The 20,533-nt window shown below is 42.2% G+C and overlaps 1 protein-coding gene across 7 annotated transcripts in view; it reads right to left on the reverse strand.

The window, feature by feature from the left end:
* TNIK (TRAF2 and NCK interacting kinase) overlaps positions 1–20,533 on the reverse strand; it is a 393,297-nt gene that overhangs the window by 298,890 nt on the left and 73,874 nt on the right. For all 7 annotated transcript variants that reach the window (XM_043874417.1, XM_043874424.1, XM_043874420.1 and 4 more), the window contains exon 2: positions 7,482–7,547. In XM_043874417.1, the coding sequence (XP_043730352.1) occupies positions 7,482–7,547 (66 nt within the window). The remainder of the gene's footprint in view (positions 1–7,481; positions 7,548–20,533) is intronic.

Here is a 20,533-nt window from a genome sequence, read left to right on the forward strand (position 1 = left end):
CAGGATACAGATGAGAGTAGAAGAGATATCTCCTCAAAGGCAGAGACACCTAAAAGAGCCTTTAAGTCCCGTGATAGACAATACCTTAGTCCAGTGGATCTCAATTCTGGTTTTGCACTAGAAGCATCTGGGAAGTTCTGGAAGCCAGCTTTACCCAGTCCTACACCAGACCCACTAAAACCAAATCTCCAGAGAAAGGCCCAGATATGTTTGGTGTTTCAAAATTATCCAGATGATTTCCATAAACAGTGAGGGCTGAGCAATACGAGTAGCTACAAGAAATCCAACCAAGTCCCCTGTGGTAGGTTTTGGGAGCAACTCTGGAGGTCTGGCCGCCCAGCAGAGAAGCAACCTTCCTTATGTACATGGCACATGGGCTCACAAAGGTCTACCCAAGTGCTGCCATGGCAACCATCTAATTCATTACACCCAATGGATCACAGCATGAGGTGGCACAGTCTTGAGCCAAATTAGATGCAATCAACACAGGGATCTATGAAAAGCTCAACAAGCCAACCCATTTCAAGGGTAAATAATTCTATTTACGGGGCAGGAGTAAAACTGTTACGTGTAATTCTGCCCAGCTACAATGAAAGTACCCTCTGAGATGAAGCAATAATAACTAAATAATCCCAAAGGCTTAGCCATGGTCAAATGAACCTATGACTAGGAACAATGCTTCATATGTGCCACAGCATCTTCAAGACATGTTTTAAAGTATCTATTTGATGTTAAAAAATCACAATTTCTACACTCCTAGAAAAATAGTACTGGGGTATTTTTGGTAGCTACCTTTCTTTAAGAAAATTGAATGAAACCAACTAGTACCCTTGGGCTATATCATTAATTTATTTTAATAGATAATCTGTCACTATAAACAGTATAAAAATTCTTTTTAAAGGCAATCAACATATTGGATCTGGCCCAAGAGCCCGGTTTATAAGAGAACAGGAAAGACAGATCTGCTCCAAACTCCTTTTCATTAAACTTTCCACTTATGAAAACGCTAAATCACACCCCACAAGGTGCAGATGCCAAGGCCTCCAAGCTTTTTCCAAATCCCCTTCCCATAGTCCATTCAGGTCCCCACTCTGATTCACAATGCTCCACATTTTATATTCCCACTGTCTCTGTCTGCATAGCAGTTTTAAGAGTTTTTGCTATATTGTCTTATCCTTATAGAAGTGGTCCTTGAACAGAGCAGAAAGGGAGACAATTTTACCCCCCAGGAGACTCCTGGCAATGTCTGGAGACATTTCTGATTGTCAGGACTTTGGGACTGCTCCTGGCATCTCATAGGTAGAAGCCAAGGATGCGGCTAAACACCCTATGACGCACAGGACAACACCCCAACAATAAAGAGCTATTTGGTCCAAATGTCAACAGTGCCAAGGTTGAGAAACCCTGCCTTTAAGGGATAATGTAGTTTAATAAGTGTGCTTTAGTTTCCTCCCCTATAAAATCATGAAGAGTAACTAAGACACAACATTCGAAAACTTTACCACACAATAATTAGTTAACCTGATCGCACACTTCTTAGACTAGGAACCACCTCAGCTGGCTCTGCATTCTCCCCCCAAAGCACAGGCTTTTTCACTGGCACTCAACAAATGTGAAATAACATATTCTTTATAGTAGAATTATTGTTTTTTTAAAAAAATGCCATTATTATCTAAGAAATTTGACATTCTCCTATAATCACTCCTTACCAAACAAGGAGTGAACAGCGTAATTCATGATTCATTAGAAGAGACTATGATAAACTACGCTGAATCCTAAGTATGTCACAGAATCACCTCCATATTAAGATTGTTAATAAGTTTGCTATGAATTGCTTTGTCTTACTTCAACAGATGGTTTATTAAGAGATCCCAATATACAAATGTAAGGAAATCTCATGCAATGGGCTCAGATTCTTCTACTATACCAGGTCAGTTTTGACCCTTTCAATTCTCAGGTTTTGAGTTGAATTATTCAGAAACAACCTTACCTGTAATCATAAGCATGTCAAATAAAAACAGCAAAAGTCAAATCTCAGAATGAGTATGTCAAACCTGGCTGGCATCAAATCTCAAATCAAAATCTTTGTGTTTTTTTTAACTTTTCTCAGTTTATGCATGTTAGAGTCAGCACAAAAACTCTAAATAATTACAAAAAAACATTGGGATTAACATTCACTCAAGCAGCCCTGCGTGCATGCAAAGTCACTCAGTCATGTTCAACTCTGCGACCCTGTGGACTGTAGCCCACCAGGCTCTTCTGTCCATGGGATTCTCCAGGCAAGGATACTGGAGTGGGTTGCCATTTCCTTCTCCTGGGGGTCTTTCTGACCCAGGGATTGAGCCCAAGTCTCTATGTCTTCTGCATGGGCAAGCGGGTTCTTTACCTGGCAGTCCTACCACAGGGTAACTGACAATCGTTTCTGCAGAGTTTCTGGAGGTGTGGCCCCCGGGCTCTGAACGTCAGCAAGAATCTTTAAACTTATTAGAAGTTCAGATTCCTGGATCCCAACCAGACCTATTGAATAAAATTTAAGAGGTGAGTCCTGGAAATCTACATTTTTAATCACTTCTCAAACATTTCCTTCACATAGTAAAGTCTGGGAACCTTTACCAGGAGACCGAACCTCAGAAAACTGATTTGCCTCATTTGTAAATTTGCAGCATGGGTCTTGCTTCCACAGACTATCAATAATTAATTTAACATAAAATCCACACCCAGGTCCTACCATAAGAAACAAGTAGAGAATTCTGCTGATTATTTTTGTCCATATATGTATGTCTGAAGTAAGCAGATATTTTATGGGAAATGCTGAAAAAATACTGGGGACAAATATAGATAGAATTATTCAGGAAAACAGAGCTCAACTCTGGGCCCCACACAGGTCACCATTTAGTATGTAAATGCTGGATACAGCAATTGCTAGACTGACTAGGTCCCTATCCTTATTTGCCCTTTATGGTGCATTTTAACTGTTTAATATATACATAAACAAAGACGTAAGATAATTTCAGAGAGTGTCAATGCCACGAAGGCAAAGAAATAAGTTGATGTGATAGAGAAAGTCAGTGGGGGAAGAAAGCAATAGCAGTGGCTGCCTGAAAAGTAGATTCCTTGAGGAGGTAACATGTGCGCTGGGTTCTGAAGGACAAAGACCCAGTCATCAGGAAGCTGAGGAGAGAGTGTTCTAGATAGAGAGAACTGTTTTGATAAAGACCCTGAACTGAGAGCAAGGTTTTCATGAAATCATTATAGAAATTAAATCAGAAATCAGATTATATGTACAAGATGTTTCATGACATAGAAAATACTATTTTATAGTATCAAATATCATTTTTATTAATATGTTAGAATTGTTTCAGGACAGAAGCCAAGATAATGAAAGACCTCAAGTCTAAGTCATAGGAAAAATTAAGCAACTGAGGCTCTAATACCTGGAGACCAGGAGACACAAGTATGTGTTTGGGGGAAGAAGAGAGAAGTCTTTTGAAGGACTATGTTCTTGTGGAAGAGGATTTAATTTTTTTTTTTTTAATAGTTAGATGGAATGAGCTTGCACTAGTAAACATTTCAGGAAGGCAGAATCTTGGCTCAATATGACAATGCACATTCAAAGAAAATTGCAGGTAAATAGGATGACTGGGAGGCAATGAGTTCCACATGAATGGAGGTGATCAGGGATGGAACAGATTGCTAGCAGAGGAATGACTGGGCTAGATAACCTATAAGGTAGGTCATATACCTATAAAGTCTGCAACCCTTTGAAAACACACACACACAGAGTTTCAGTGTTCCTTCTCCACAAGTACTATAACCACTATAACCAACATTGCCTCTTGACCTCATAATTTACAACCTAGAGGAGGTTTTAAGAGAAACCTGAGAGATACAGAGGACTCTACCATGTTCCTTATTTACACTGTCACTCAGTAATAACGTCTTCACCTCTGCAATCATCAATATATATTTCCAAAGGGCAAATTAAGAAACAGGATAGATGAACATTCATTTTTGAAAACTGTGGCTAAGATTTAGTGGTGTTTTAGCGATGAACATTAAACAATTATTTGGACCCATTAAAACAATTACTCTATTTTAACAAAAATGTGATGAAACTGGATTTCATCAGGTCCCAATAAACGGCATGCTAATGAACAGCCAAAGTCTCCAGCAAGCAGGTATGTGGCCTTTTCTTGGTTTATTTTTTAATGGGAGCCATAGGCCCAAGAAGGAAATGGCAACCCACTCCAGTATTCTTGCCTGGAAAATCCCCATGGACAGAGGACCCTGGTAGGCTACAGTCCATGGGGTCACAAAGAGTCAGACATGACTAAGCGACTTCACTTTTTCACTTTTATAGGCCCAAGAAGATGATTTCCTCATTAAAAAAAAAAAAAAAAAAAAACCCTGACAGAGACTCTATACTCTTCATTATTTATGTATACTGTCCAGTAAGTAAAGCAAAAAACAGATACTGAATTGCCACATGACCACACAGGACCAAAATGCAAAAGATAAACAAATCTAACTTTCCAAGGACAGAGAGACCAAGTGAGACCTGGGAGTAAAACTAGAAGCTACTTCGAAAAGCTAAATGTAACTAAATGACCTTTATATAAAATATACTTCCACATCTAGATGTATGTGGCTTAAATGAAGATATACTCCAAGAAACATTCTCTTAATATCTACATATACTTTTGTTTATTCAATTAAGTATGCTTCTTAAAAAACTACTTGTAGGGCTTCCCTGGTGGCTCAGTGGTAGAGAAGAAGCCTGCCAAAGCAGGAGACACGATCCCTGGTCCAGGAAGATCCCACATGCCATGGAGCAGCTAAGCCTGTGCCCCACAACCACTGAGCTGTGCTCCAGAGCCCGGGAACCACAACTACTGACGCCCAAGCACTTGAGAGCCCGTGATCTGCAACAAGAGAAGCCACTGCAATGAGAAGCCTGAATACTGCAACTAGAGAGTGGCCCCCCTTGCTGCAACTAAAGAAAAGCCCAAGGAGCAATGAAGATCCAACACAGCCAAAACATAAATAATTAATTTTTTTTAAAGATTCTACATCTTAAAAAAAATACTTGTAAATAAAATTATATTATGACTCCTTTAGGACAACTTATTAAAAGAAACTTTGAAGAATCTTTCCAGAAAAGAAAGGCTACATCCACATCATTGTTCATAAAATTATACCGCATTTTATATCTAGGAACAACAAAAGCTAGAGTTACAAAAATTAAAAGATTTAATATTTAATGTCAAGAAAGTATCATAGAATTTTTGATATAGAAATCTGTTTCTAGGGCTATAAAATTTATATTGATGTGTACAGTATTTTAAAAATATACCTATTCCATAAAGGTTAAACATAACCTATAATGTGAACAATCACTTCCTAACTTATTTCTCTTTAAGTTCATGTATAGTTGAAATCTGGTCTGGCAGTTTGATTAAGCTTTAATCCTTCAGAGCTCAGAGTAACGGTAGGATTGGATTAGTGACTCAGGAAACCCAGGTGTCTCTGTCCTGGAGGGGGTGCCACCTAATGTCATCTGGGTTGCCTAGAAACCCAATCCTTAACCGGGTATGGAGGTTTAATTCTTCAGATAAATCATTCCAAGTCCCCAAAGCATCTATAGCAACACTCTCACTTGACTATTGCACAGGAAAGCTATGGTAACACAAAACACCACAAAGGGCTAGCACAAGGAACCAAGTCTCCTGTCTGCAAATCCAATGTGATCACCGTGGCCAGCGTTGCAGTCTCCCCTCAGCTTGACAGGGGCCAAACTTCTGAACCAACCACTAAGAGAAGGGCACCCTTTAGAACAACAGTGTTAGCAACTCAGTTGGTGTATTTCTTTCCTCTCTAAAGAGCTGAGACCTCTTGCCACTTGTTTTTTTTTTTCCCTCAGGTACCAAAAAAATTAGGGCTCATTTTGGATTTTCCAAACATTCTCATCCTTAATTGAGAATCCTTATCTTGTGATTATCCTCTCTTGTGGGAGTGTATAGTCCACCTCTTAGATTAGTGGACAAAGCTGTGAATTACCTTCCAAATGTGCATTCTACAGGTGGGAAGCACAGCATGATGGAACGGTGCTATAAAAACAACAGCATTATACAGAGTTGCTTCTCCATATTGACAGCAAATCAGAAGTAATTTTCTGCCTAAATCAGGGCTTAATTCATTAGCTCACATTAATTCGCAAGTTCAATCCAATTTCTCAAAAGGCAATAACATGATCTTCCAATCTAATTACCTTCACTGAAAGTATTTAAAAGCATTTGCTGAGACACCTTTCTTTCTTGTGTCAGACAGGATAAACATCAAGTGAACAGCTGGGGTAGACTACATTCTTTCTAATTGCAGGGGGTTGACCTTTTAGGAAATAATCATATTTTGCAAGAGTGAAATTTTCCCGAGTGGACACCAAAGGGTACCAACTGGTAAAAAAAAAAAAAAAAAAAGTTAAAATGTTTATAATTTATATACACTTAAATATATACACACACACACATATACTTTTGACATTCTGTAGCACTGAAAATATTACAATCTGCTGGACTTCAATAATTTAATCAACTAAGAGATGTTTAAGATTCAAAGAAGGAAATTTCTAAGAAATAGAACAACAAGACAGAATTTACAGTTGAAATGCCATCCCATATCATTACCACTCAGGAAAAGTGATAGATATTTCTCTTAAAATAATCATGAGGAAACAACTGGTCTGTATTGAAGGCATTTATTTCAATAGCTCATTCACTAAAACCCCCCGAGCTTTAGTTCAAAAAGGTAATTTCGATTTTCTTTTGATAATCAGGAGAATCAAGACACTTTTCTAAACAATCACATTTTTAGGTCATTTACTTGGAGAAAATATCTCTTAAAAGCATGTTTAAGGTGAACCTGAAAGCAAAAATTAGTATAAGAACAAGAACATTTTATTCCTCAACTCAACCTCAAGTTTAGCTTTTAATTATTTCCTATTTTGTAAGAGTTATTGCTGCCATTAGTCCTGTGTTTGTGAGTCAGCCAGTGTTCTCCTAACACTGTTCACTAAACTCATTTAACTCATGCCCTAGGCCAGTAGCAAATCTCCTTTTCCAGCTGTGATACTTTAATAGTTTAAATTTCTAAAGTAAATAGCATCATTCGCGCCTTTAAAAACCAGTTCTGGCAGCGATTAACGAAACTAAACACTTCAGAGAGCTTCAAGTACGTACCGTTAGAATTCACGCGTCAGATACAAGCTCTGTAACATATAATGAATGGAAATGCCCAAACCCCAGAATCCAGTTTAGGCAATGGGACTACAGATTCATTTAAAAAGATGGAGAGTCAATTAACAAGTATATTATTTCATTTTAAATCTGTTATGAGACACGTATGAGTGAGAACAGACAGTACTGCTATTCAGCATTTATGAACCGAAACCACACATGAGCCACGTTCAAGCTCAATGAACTTACCTTATATACTTGTCCATATGTTCCATTGCCAACAAGTTCCACCAATTCAAAGATTCCTGCGGGGTCCTGAAAGAAAAGAAATAAACAATAAAAATTCAAAACAATACTCTAGCCGTTGTCTTAATCAAAAGCAAATGCACATTTAAAATTAGTAAATAAATAACAGCTTTGAGGAGGCTCTCATAAGAGTATTAAAGTTTAATTCAGCTGCAGCCATGAAATGAGACAAAATCCATTTGTTTCTATTTTACACTTCTATGAGATGTGTTTAAATCAGACAAAAGGAGACAAGACTTTCATGGAAACAAACAAAAAAAAGAATTAACGCATTTTGTACTGTCAAATGGAAATACACTTGTGGGTACATTGGCATAAAATGAAAGACACATCAGTCTAAGGGGGTTCTAATTCTTAAGATCTTTCTGTTTGACATTTCTGATCTGCTCCCTCTGTTGAACACTGGCAGTTGAGAGAGGAGCGCTACTATACTGTGGGGCAATCCTCCAGCGGTAGTCAACAGTTTTCAAGAGAAAATGGAATCCACCTAACTTCCTCTCTCAGAAGGTATTCCTCTGAATTCATCTCCCTTCCTGACAATGCTGCCTCTGCAAAACACGCTTTTGCAGACGGCCTCCAGTTCTTGCAGGACTTGGAGGGTCCCGGCAGGACCCAGAATGCAAAGGAAACTGGAGAACGACGCACATTCTTACCCATGAACAGGTGTCTGCTAACCTGAGAGTCACTAAATGTTCCCGTGTTCAGTAAATATCCAAAAATTGTGTTTATTATTCCTGAATTACCAACACCAAAAGTCAAAAAGAAAAATCAAAGCCTATAAAATTCAACTCACAGGCAGAATCTGATCTCTTCTGATTCCTACTTGGAGAGAAATGATTTCTTTAAAGGCCTAGATCAGGAATCACAAACGCGCATGTCCACAGAGGGCAAGCAAGTAACCGAGAAGAGTGAGGAGGGCCACGGAGGTCTGTGGCAGGATGAGGAAGTCATGTCTCCTTTGTAGGTGGAGGGGGGTGCCTAGCTGGAACCAACAGCTGTCGCTTCAACCTATGAGCACAGTCTTACCAGGTCTAAAAATTTCTTTGAAATGAAATTGAACATTTTGCATAATGTGAGATCTCCTCATTTTTAAATGTTAGGCATTAGCTCACTTAAAACACACACACACATAAAACAACACACACAACAACAAATACGAGGGACAAGTGAAAAAGATTTCAACCTCTGACCTAAAAAGCATTTCCCATCTCCAGTCAACAGGTTTTCGGAGCACTGCCAAATGGCATGACAGTGGCTGAGCGGCAGAGCGGACAGGTTCAGACAGACCTTTTAGGTTTTTAGACAGACCTTTTTGGATTTTAGGTTCAGACAGACCTGGGCTGAACACGAGCTCTGGCTGGTGTGGCTGCCTGAATCCAAGATCCCCTAGAAGAGCAATTCAGTCTCTATGCAGTCAAAACGGGGATGACATCTACCCAGGAGAGTCCTGGGAAAGAGCAGGTGAGGGGTTAGCACCCACCTGCCCATAGTCAGCAATCTAATAGGAATTGTTTTTAAGCCGAGGAATCCCACACCTCTATAACATTTAAAGGGAGAAGTGCTCATATTCATGGAGAAGAAGATAAATGAGTTTAATGTGACAAGTTAGAGCTCATTAAAGTGACAGCTTTCATTAAGTCAGGCCCAAGAAAAGCACTTTACAATGTGCCTTCAAAGATCCCTCACAGAGGGACTTCACTCGTGGTCTGGTGGCTAAGACTCCACACTCCCAGTGCAGTGGCCCCGGTTTCGATTCTTGGTCAAGGAACTAGGTCCCATGTGCTGCAACTAAGAGCTCGCCTGTCCCGACTAAAACATCTCGCATGTCACAACTAAGACCCAGCACAGTCAAATAAATAAATTTTTTGCAAAATAAGTAAATAAAAGATCCCGAGAACCTAAAGACTCCCACATGCCACAACAAAGATCGAAGATTCCATGTGCCACAACTAAGACCCTGCCAGATAAATAAATAGAAATATTCTTTTAAATTATGCATTTAAAAAAATCCCACAGAGAAAACAAGTTAAGAAAAATAGTAAGACAAAGAAACAGTTAAAGCACTTAAGTCACTCACAAAACTGGAATTAGCATTATCCATTGTTATAAAGCCACGAAGGCAAGAAACCCCACTCCAGACTGATGGAGAAGTCCAGAAATTCCATCTCTGCCTCACTTGGTCAGGGAGGTGTTGACAAAGTCCCAGACAGCACCATAAGTCCCAGACAGCACCATAAGACAAGACAAAGAAAGGGCCTAGAGCTCTGAGCATGGAGACCCCAGAGCTAAAAGTCACTGGAGGCGCCTCAAGATGGGAAAGAAAAATGGTGTTTGTTAAACTACTAGACCATTAGAGCAGTAGGTTTTATAACAAACGGAATTAGAAAGAAGTGAGGAAAATGGGGGTGGGGGAGAGAGGCCCACACATGGTGGCAGCTGCTGTTTGTTTCTAAGCGGCGCTTCCCAGGAGTTTGTTTGCTCAGTGGTGTTTCTGCAATAAATTTCGAGAGGTTCTACATTTGCTTGAAATATCTCGACTGTTTTCAACATTCATTTTTCTTGATGTAAAAAAAAAAGAAGAACAGAAGAAAGGAGATGTAGGATGAAAGGGAAAGTGAAAGTCACTCAGTCGTGTCTGACTCTTTGCAATCCCATGTCTGACTCTTTGCAACCCCAAACAGTGCATGGAATTCTCCAGGCCAGAATACTGTAGTGGATGGCCTTTCCCTTCTCCAGAGGATCTTCCCAACCCAGGGATTGAAGCCAGGTGTCCCGCATTGCAGGTGGATTCTTTACCAGCTGAGCCACAAGGGAAGCCCAAGAATACTGGAGTGGGTAGCCTATCCTCAGGAAGTGTTGAATGAGTGAATGAAAGAATGAATGAATGCATTCATTTATTGAGCCCTTACTATGTGCTCAACACACTTACATGTACTATCTGTAACCCTGGGAAGAACTCTACAAAGTAGACATGATCTTCTTGACCCAGGAATTGAACCAGGGTCTCCTACACTGCAGGTGGATTCTTTACCAACTGAGATATCAAGGGAAGCCCCAAGATGTAGGGTGGTGACTACTAACTGCCTTAAGGAGCCTGGGAAGCAGGGGAGGGTGGTGGAAGGGGATGCAGAAGCAAAAAGAGGGCACAGAGTAGGGACACCCTTCTACACCGAGGGGTCACCCTACCTCACAAACCTCTCCTTGGGACTGGGGTTTAACGGGGAGGTCTCAGGAGGAGCCAAGCAGCTGACTTCTAGGTTCCTTCCCCTCCTCAAATAGTCCATTCACAGGCAGGTGGCCCCGCCAATCAGATTCAAGAAGACTCAATGCCAGGATTCTGATTCCAGCGGCTTGGAGAGAGGGGGGACATACTGAGGGGGCTCAGGAGCAAAGGTCAGAGGGACTACAGAGTATGATGGCAACTCCTCTTGGGTAGGCAACTAAACCAGAAACAGTCATCAAGTTAGGGTGTTTCCCCAGGAAACAGACCCTGAGAAGGGCTGAGATTTACACAGAGGGAGTTAGTCAGGGTGTGCCTCAGAATCACCACCAGTGGGGAGCCAGTGAACAGGGTCTGGACTGAGCAGATGAAGGAATTAGAGCAACGGGGAGGGATACAGATTCCATCTGCTCTCACAGGTGCTCTGAAGCCAGGATGACTCTTCAGGATGACCCTACCCTGAGGCACAGGGACCTCTCCCTCACCTCCAATGACCAGTCATTGCATGCAGGCTGTCCCCCAGCCCAGTCCCAGAGGTGACGATCTTGGGTGAAGGGATATTCTTTCAGCCGAGGACAATTCCCGGTATCACTAGCCGCCTACACTCCCAGCAGGTGGACAGTGAGCGCCTCAGTAGTGGAGAGCACTGTAAGCATTGTGGCCAGAAATGAGGCTTCCCTGGTGGCTCAGACGGTAAAGAATCTGCCGGCAATGCAGGAGACCTGGCTGGGGTCGAACCCTGGGTCGGGAAGATCCCCTGGAGAAGAAAATGGCAACCCACTCCAGTATTCTTGTCTGGAGAATTTCATGGACAGAGGAGCCTGGTGGATTACAGTCCATTAGGCTGCAAAGAGTCGGACATGACTTAAGCGACTAACACTTTCACTTGCAATTGAAAGCAAAGTCTCCAGGCATCTACCTACTCCAGTATGCTACAGTAATAAGACAAAATGGCACAGAGTCATGGTGTTTGAAAGAAATCGGCTCTCTGAGACCCTAGAGAGCACAGGCAGAGCTACTGTTCATGAACACGCGAACTGACAGCTGACACTGTCAGCTAAGTGTCCCCCACCCTTCTCCCTGAATCCAAGAGCCTGGGTAGCTGGATGTCTGTGCATATACCCTTACACAAATGCATATAAATGTTAGAGACCTTCCCTGGGAATCAAGATACAGCTTGAGCATTGTAAGTGTTCAGCTGTGTTCTCCACTCCTGGAGGACTCTAAAGTCATTTCTCCCATGGCTCACCAGCAACCTGGATCTCTTGTTTGTAAAGGTCTCTTCTCAGCCTGTCCTGGGTGTTCCCTATGAGGCTCTGACACTGCTGAGCGTCACCACTCTTGTTGGAATCCATCCTCTCCATCCTCTTCCATAACACTACTCAATCTCTCAGAGAGATTGTTGTTTCTTCTGCCTCTCCCTTAAAGGTTGGCCAACCCCAGGGCTCCATACTCATGTTTTGCACGAAGTGCTCATGATTTTATGCCCCAAAGTCCACCATATCCATCTATTCCAATCCATTCATACAACAGGGCTCACCATCTCTTACTGGGATTATTTACTTTCAATCAATTCTCTCCTCCTTTCAATCTTTCACACCAATCGTCCTCAAACAGACATTTCTACACACAACACACCCTGGTTTAAAATCCTACACAACGTAATTCAAATTGAAAGTAAGGAATCTGTCGTTCTGAGGCCCAGCCCTCAGTCCCAGCCTCGTGTTGCAGTCTTCTGCCTGCCAAGATTATTCCTCCTAACATTCTCTTTGAGGCAAGCCCATCCTTGAAGGCCCAGCATCACACCTCCTCTGTGAAGTGAACTGAAGTGAAGTGAAGTCGATCAGTCGTGTCCGACTCTTTGCGACCCCATGGACTGCAGCCTACCAGGATTCTCAGTCCATGGGATTTTCCAGGCAAGAATACTGGAGTGGGTTGCCATTTCCTCCTCTGTGAAGCCTGTCTCTAATTAGTGCCCCGCTTCTCTGCACCCACAGCATGCGCCATGATAACCCCTCTCATACAGTGTGATCTCCTCTTCCATTTCTCCCCCTTGATGCATTACGAATGGCCTGAGAGCAGGCTCTGGAGCATATTTACCTCAGTGTTTCCCAGCACTTAGCATGGTGTCCAACACACAGCTACAAGACAAAACTCTTTATCCAATAAGACTGATGTCCCACTCCCCATGCTCCACAATATGAGGAAAGGAAGTTGCAAAAAATGGGATCATGTATATGTATGGCTGAGTTGCTCTGCTGTGCATTGGTAATCAGCTATACTCCAATACAAAATAAAAAGCTAAGAAAAAAGGGGGGATCAAAAAAAGGGGGGATCAGAATGCAGAGCCAAAGGTCTAACAAACTTATCTTATTTCTTTTTCCATCTAGACAAAGCTGTCCCAGACACTGTCCCTTCCACAACACCCTGACCCAGTTCCCAACTGCACAAAACTGTCACATATATGGCTTCCCAGGTGGCACAGTGGTAAAAAAATCCACCTGCCAATGCAGGAGACACAAGAGACGCAGGTTCGATCCCTGGGTTGGGAAGATTCCACTGGAGAAGGAAATGGCGACCCACTCCAGTATTCTTGCCTGGAAAATCCCACGGACAGAGAAGTTCATGGCATCACAAAGAGTCAGATACAATTGAGAGGCTGAGCACGCACACATCACACGCATAAGCTCCTGTGGTATTCCCAGCTCTAAAGAAAATTCTAAGGCCCAATGGAGTAAGCTGTGCCTCAGGTGAGTAGAGAAGACAGCTTGTCAGGATGTGACCATGAACAATGCAACAAGGAGAAGACTGTGCCTAATGATCATGTTACAAAGACAGGAAAGGTAAGAGGCAAGAATCAGCTTAATTCTTCTCTCGTATTTGCTTAGCAGCTCATAAAGCCAGGATGGGCAGCGTGAAAGAAGGTTACGTACACCAAGGAAAAAAGAGCACATGGTTGACATTTACCGAAGTCAGGAATCTAGGAATCTCTGTTGGCTACACATGCCTTTATTCAGATCGTAACCTTTGCTGCAAGGCTGAAAAGAAAATTTAATTCTAAGGTAGAGTAGTTTACACTATTTCATAATGAAATAGAACAACATATCAAAAGACAAGCTGTTCCATGAAAGAAAATGTAACTTTTCAGCAAGTACTAATGAAGGCAAATTTGGTTAGTCATAATAATAAAAATCGCAATAATCACTAACATTTTATGAGCACTTATGTGCCAGGTACTATTCTAAGCATTTTCCATGAACAGGTTATTTCATTATCACAACTCTATCAAGTGAATGCTTTTGCTGTCTGTGCTTTCAGAGGAGGAAACTGAGGCACGGAAAGAGGAAGCATTAAGTCAAGGTTGCACCATCGATGGGTGACTGGTCAGACTCCCTGGGCTCTTCACATCAGTACCCCATCTGCTTCACGGAATCAGCGTTCCCAGCCCTTGATTTAAAACTTGCAAGTTTCAAAACTGCCCTCTGTCTCAGCTTCTCCATCTTTAAAATGGAAACAATAGTATCTCCCAGGCAGGGTTGTACTATGAGGACTGTGAAGATGTCCAGACTAATTTAGGCCCTAAACAAGACATCAATAAATATTAACCTCTTTTCCTTCCTTTCTTTTCCTCTTTAAAAAGAGTTCATTTAATATACAAGGAATATGCCACAGGAAAATTCAGCCTGTGTTTCAAATATTTTCAACTATTAATAATAAAGCCAGTAAAAGAAAACCAATTGTTTGTTAACCAGGACTACCAAGTGCATAACAAACAGGGTCAGATATTTATGGACAAAAAAGGGTCTCTTTAGAAATTAGTGAGACACTTGGGAAGACATATTCAATTTTGAGGTTTCCTGGGATGCTGGAATAACATTCTCTCAGCTATCAGCTGAAGAAATTCAGGTGCCATTGACAGGCTCGAGTCTGACTTCTCAGCAGGGTGGAGTGATTTAAGATCTAGGAGTTAATACTCCCAGTCACTGAGTTATACATTAATTCTCCCAGGTCCCCTGAATGACACTGGATTTATTGGAACACTAAATAACATATATGGACTAAATCCCAAAGACTGGGAAAAGCAAACCTAAATATATAACTAGGAATGACTACTTCTTTAGCACCATAAAAGATCATGCATATTCTTCCCAGTCTTTCCCCCTCCTCTGAAAATGAAATCAAGAGAGAAATTGGGAGCATGCAATAGATTCTAGATACCCCTTCTCCCAAACTCCTCTCACAGCCATTCTGTGACTGGTCTTTCACTTGAGGTCACCAGTTCTGTGGCAGGGTGAAATAAACCCCCACAGGATACAGACGACCGATAGAGCTCCTAGAATGACTGTCTACCCCCAGATTCCCTACTGACATCTGCCAAAAGACTGTGCTTACTCTAAACTAAAAGACCAAAATGTTATTTCTCTTAGAACCATATTTAGCAGCTGTTTTGTTCGGTTCCAGCCCTAACTGACAAGCATATGCTTACAAAAGCAAAACAGAACAAAGAAAACAGGAACAGTAGGAGAACTCTCCATATTTATCTTGAGGCTTCAGGCTTCTCAACACCATCATTATTCCAAAGTAAGCAGAGCACTGGGAATCACTGTGCTGATGCACTCAGCACCCCCAATCTGAGTCTGTGATGCGCAGGCAGCCGGACAAGGTCCCTCCCATCATTTTTCACTGACTGTCCCTTCTAATGTGAGGGTCTGAGGAGCCAAAGGTCTTGTCTTCCACAATGAGTTCATTCAATCCCTGGGTGCGAGCCGCACCCTCCAGTGCAATGCGGGCATGCTTAGCTGTGTCCAACTCTTTGTGACCCCCATGGACTGTAGCCCACCAGGATCCTCTGTCCATGGAATTTTCCAGGCAAGAATACTGGAGTGGGTTGCCATTTCCTACTCCAGAGGATCTTCCCAACCCAGCGATCTAACCCACACTTCTGGCATCTCTTACACTGATGGACGGGTTCTTTACCACTAGCGCCACCTGAGAAGCCGCACCCTCCACACCCACCTAATGTCAGAAGTGGAAGCAGGTGGTACACTGGCCCTGCCTCTTGATGCTTCCGGTCTGATGAAGGAATAGACATGAGCACATTAACTACACATACACAGTCATTAAATTACGATGACAAGTGACATGCAGGAAAAAGACAAGGTGCTCACAGAGTATATTCCTGGAAGATCTACAATATAGCCCAGATCTCTTTATTAACATACTGCCCAAGACATGCCTCTCAAATGCAATCAATAATTCAGGTTAAAAAATTATATATATAATAAAATGAAACACTAGTTGCTGTATTTTCTCACTTGATCATCTATATAAACCATGCAGAGCTATCAGAGGTTTGGTGTAAAAAAGTTAGGTTTCAAGTCGAGATTCTGCTCCGCTAGTGTTATGTGACTGCTCGTATTCTGGTTTACCCATCTGTAAAATGGGATAATCCCGCTTGGCCTGTGGTCTTTGCAAGGCCGTGTCCCATACAAGCTGGGCATCTCCTGAGCCACACGTGTCCCTGGTTGTCCTGTGGGAAGGGTGGTGCTGGGGTAGGCTGAGTCGATGATGCCAGCTGCGCCTACAGCTGCACTTGGCTAGATAGTATTGGTGTTTGGACACGGTCCCAGTCAGACCTCAAGGGACACTGTCCTCGATGGTGGTAGCTGCTAGCCCTTGGGTCAGGTGGACCAGAGCCTCTCCACCTCCTGTTCCAGCCCCAGGTCCACCTGCTGCTCAGCGGCCAGAGGCAGTGGACCAGGTTTCCCCACGCCTGCTACTGCTGCCCCACTCCAAGCAGGACTCAGCAGCTCCAGCCTGTCCCCAAGAAGGCAGCCTTTAGAATGAAATCTGAACCCCGGCCCCTCAGATTAATAGAGGTGAGACCTTAGCTATAACAGTTATCACTGTCCCTGGGATAGACAATGGCCTAAATGCTTTATATACATTTTCCTATTTAATCTTCAAAGCGACTGTAGCAAGTAGCTATTACTAACCCCAATTTTCCGAGGATGAAACAAAGGCTTTAAGACTTAAGTAAGTTGCTCAAGGTTAAATAGTTTGTGGTAGAGACAGCAGCCAAGACCAGACTGTAAAAGGAGCATAAAGAATACCCACCATGAGGACTGTTCTGAGGATCAGAAAAGCATTTAGCACAGTTGCATCAGTCATTGTCCGACTCTTTGTGACCCCATGGACTGTAGCCCACCAGACTCCTCTGTCCGTGGGATTTTCCAGGCAAGAATACTGAGGTGGGTTGCCATGCTCTCCTCCAGGGGATCTTCCTGACCCAGGGATCGAACCCACGTCTCTTATGTCTCCTGCATTCGCAGGCGGGTTCTTTACCACTACACACGATACCAACGCCCACAACGCATGGCAGTGGTTAACAAAAAGAAGCCACTACTATCATTGCTGCTGGCTCTGGTATCACTAAAAGCTGCCCAAGATGACACCATTGTCAGTAGTAAAGGCAGCGGATAGCTGAGCTACAAAGAATACTGACTACTTGGAGTAAACAAATTAATTGACAGCGAGAGGCAATAAACCATAGTAGTTAAGACCATAAACTATAACCAGAAAGCCTGATTCTGGTCCCACCTTCACCTTTTCCTAGCCCTGTGACCTTAAACATATCATTTAATTTCTCTGTGCCTCAGATTCCTCAACTGTAAAATAGTGACAACAGCAGTCCTTACTTCCTAGGGTTATTACAAAATATACAGAAAACATTTCAAGCAGTGACTGGCATATTCCAAGCATTCAGAGGTGTTTGTTAATAATCATTATCCTAGAATGCAAAATCTAAGAAAAGAATCATACTAGTTTTGTTCATTGCAGTGTTCCTACCACCTAGATAAGTGACTGGGACATTATAGACAATATATTAACAGTTGCTGGATGAATTAGGTCCCCACATCACCAGTTCTACCACCAAAAGCCATAATATGATAAGATCTCTGACAATTGGAGTAAGAGTTTCTGAGACTGTACCGATAAAACCCCTCTCTTCATTTTTTACAGAACAAAGTAAGACCGAGGCAGCTCCTATATACTCATAAAATCATAGGTTTTTCCAACAGAAAGAACTGAAGTGGCATGTCCAAGGTCTCAAATAGTTAGTAGCAGACTTAGGTTAAGAGTTCAAGTCCTTTGACTTCTAGTCTTTCTCTGTACAATAAAATCCTTTAATAAACCGAAGTAATCACTCACTGTCCTTCAAACAGTGGGCCTGGAAGGCAAGCGAGCAGGAACTCTGAGGAAGGGAAGGAGGATGTAGCCACTAGTATTCTGTTGTACATTTCAGGTACTTGGGTTGAGAAGTGAATTTATTTCATACCCAGAAACAATGTAGCAAGAATTATCACACATCATCAAGTTGATATCACTGAGACAATCAATTTAGTAGTTCACATGTATATATTAACATAGATGAAAGGGATTTTTTCAAAATATATTTTTCTCAGTTCACAGACTATATTCACACTCACATTTAGCTTAGTTCCAAATTACAGCTGACCCTTGAACAACACAGGGGTTGCGGGGCTGAAAATCTGTATATGACTTTACAGTGGCCCTCCGTTTCCACATCAGTGGAACAGTTCGGCATCAGTGGATTCATGGATGGTGTAGAACTATAGTAGGTATTTAAAAAAAGTCTTTATAAGCGGACCTATGCAGTTAAAACCCGTGTTGTCTAAGGGTCAAATGTATTTCCTTACAAGCGAAAACAAAGATTTTTGCATAATAGTTAATTGTTATCTTCTGGCTTACATTGGGAAAATGGGCCTAGATGACTAGAAAATTAAAATTTTAAAAAGAGCAACCCGAGAAGGACGTACAACATTAACTTGGTGTACTCGATCTGAGTACACAGGTATTTAAATCCTTTGTCAACTGTTAGAATTGGCCAGCCAGCCCATCTCAACCTTCCTGAGCTGGAGACCCTGAGCTGTGGCCACAAACTTGCCTATGCACGTGTGGACTAAACAGAACCCACCACTCTCTTCAGGGACAATTTCCTCTACAACTGCAGTCAGGGAAAGGCGCACTAACTCCTCAAATCAGACTGAGAGAATTCTCCAGGATACTAGGTCATGAGGCAGGTTTTGGACAAGAAGCCTTCCAGAACTTTCCTCAAATCTCCCATAGTCACTCCAGCTCAAACCTGTCAAGTCATTCTAAAGATCAATACGTACATAAAGGCCTCCCACCTGTCCCCCTTCCTTCCCAGGTTGTCAGGTTGTCACAGAGATTATACAGCAGTTTGGGGAAATGTATCAGTTTAGAGATACACAAACGTGGGATGTCTCTAGGCCTGTCAGGACAAGGTAACTTTCCAGTATTTCCAACAACACGAGGTCGAAATGATGGGAACCAGACTAGCAAAGATTCTGGCATTTTGCCTTTGCAAAGATGCTCAGATGAAGAAAAAGGATAGCAATTGCAGCTGATGGACTTTAAAGACAAGAACTGATTACCTAAATAATTAAGTAAGAAAGATTAGGAAACCATCTAAGATTCCATTTTGGGAAAATAAAAAAGAGCCCTAACCCTGCCCCCCCAAAGGTTAACCACCTGCTTCCAACAAACCAAGGACACATATGTGCTTGCAAGCATTTTCAGCCTTTCTCCCCACACCTACAAGCAATCCTGCAGTGGACAACAGGCTCTCTCTGTGGGATGAGGAGGTTAATATTAGCCGGCTCGATCCCCTACGACTCTCACTTGCAGAGAGCAGCAGCACAGCCGAGAGCCATGAAGAAACTGTCAAGAGCCCCTGAGTATCAACCTGGGGAGCAGTCTGTCATCTGGCAGCAGGCGGAGCCCCTCCCCACCCACCACTTGGTGTCACCACGAATGGCTCTGACAAGGGTTCATTGGCATCTGATCTATTTTTTTCTTCAAGGTTTGTGTCTCTACGGCCAGGCTAGCACTCAGGATATACTACTTTGTTCGTTTGTTTTACATGGCAGATACTTTTTGGAATGGGGACTTTAGACCATATTTTCAAGGATCTAAAGAGTTTTTTGTTGGTTTTTTTTTAAACAAATCTAAGAAGCTCAAGCTAAATTTCTGAGTCCCTCCAGGCTTCCAAAAGTGCTGAATTTCCATTGTCAAAGAAGTTTAGGAACACTGAGTTTAAAAGATTAGCAATTGAGCTCTTCTCTATTGCAGGGCGTCTCAGAGCCTTTAATGTATTACTGTACACGGAGAATCTCCAAGAGAGGGCGAAGCTTTCCACACTGGCAAACCTGTCTGGCTGTAGAACACCTTTTAAGGGACTCTGTTGTCTCTCTAAGCGCTGGTGTTCCGTGGAGCACAGGTTAGAAAATGATAGCATACAGAGCAATCTTTCCCTTCTCATTCATGCTTAACCAAAGTTTGCATCTTAAGTTACTACAGCAGAGACTGTTCAAAGCCACGCAGTATCTGTTCTCCCATTGGTCTTTAGTAACAACGACAACAACAACAACAAAATCCCAATTTTATCTGGAAGACAATGTACCCAGATCAAAAACTACATGCCCTAGATTCTTTGAAGGTAGGGGTGAATATGTGACTAAGTTCTGGTCAATGATGTGAGAGCAAAATTATTGTGTGGGACTTTCAGAAGGGTTGCTCAAATGGAGTTGACCTATCTGACAGAAACACTCTACTGTCCTCCACCCTCATCAATCTGACTCCCTGGAATGTAGATGTGATTGCTGGAGCCCTGAAGCCATTTCTGACCGCAGGTGAATTTCAGAAAGAAGCCTCAGGCTAGGTTGGCAGA

Source organism: Cervus elaphus, chromosome 19 (assembly GCF_910594005.1).
Source record: "Cervus elaphus chromosome 19, mCerEla1.1, whole genome shotgun sequence".
Lineage (NCBI taxonomy): Eukaryota > Metazoa > Chordata > Mammalia > Artiodactyla > Cervidae > Cervus > Cervus elaphus.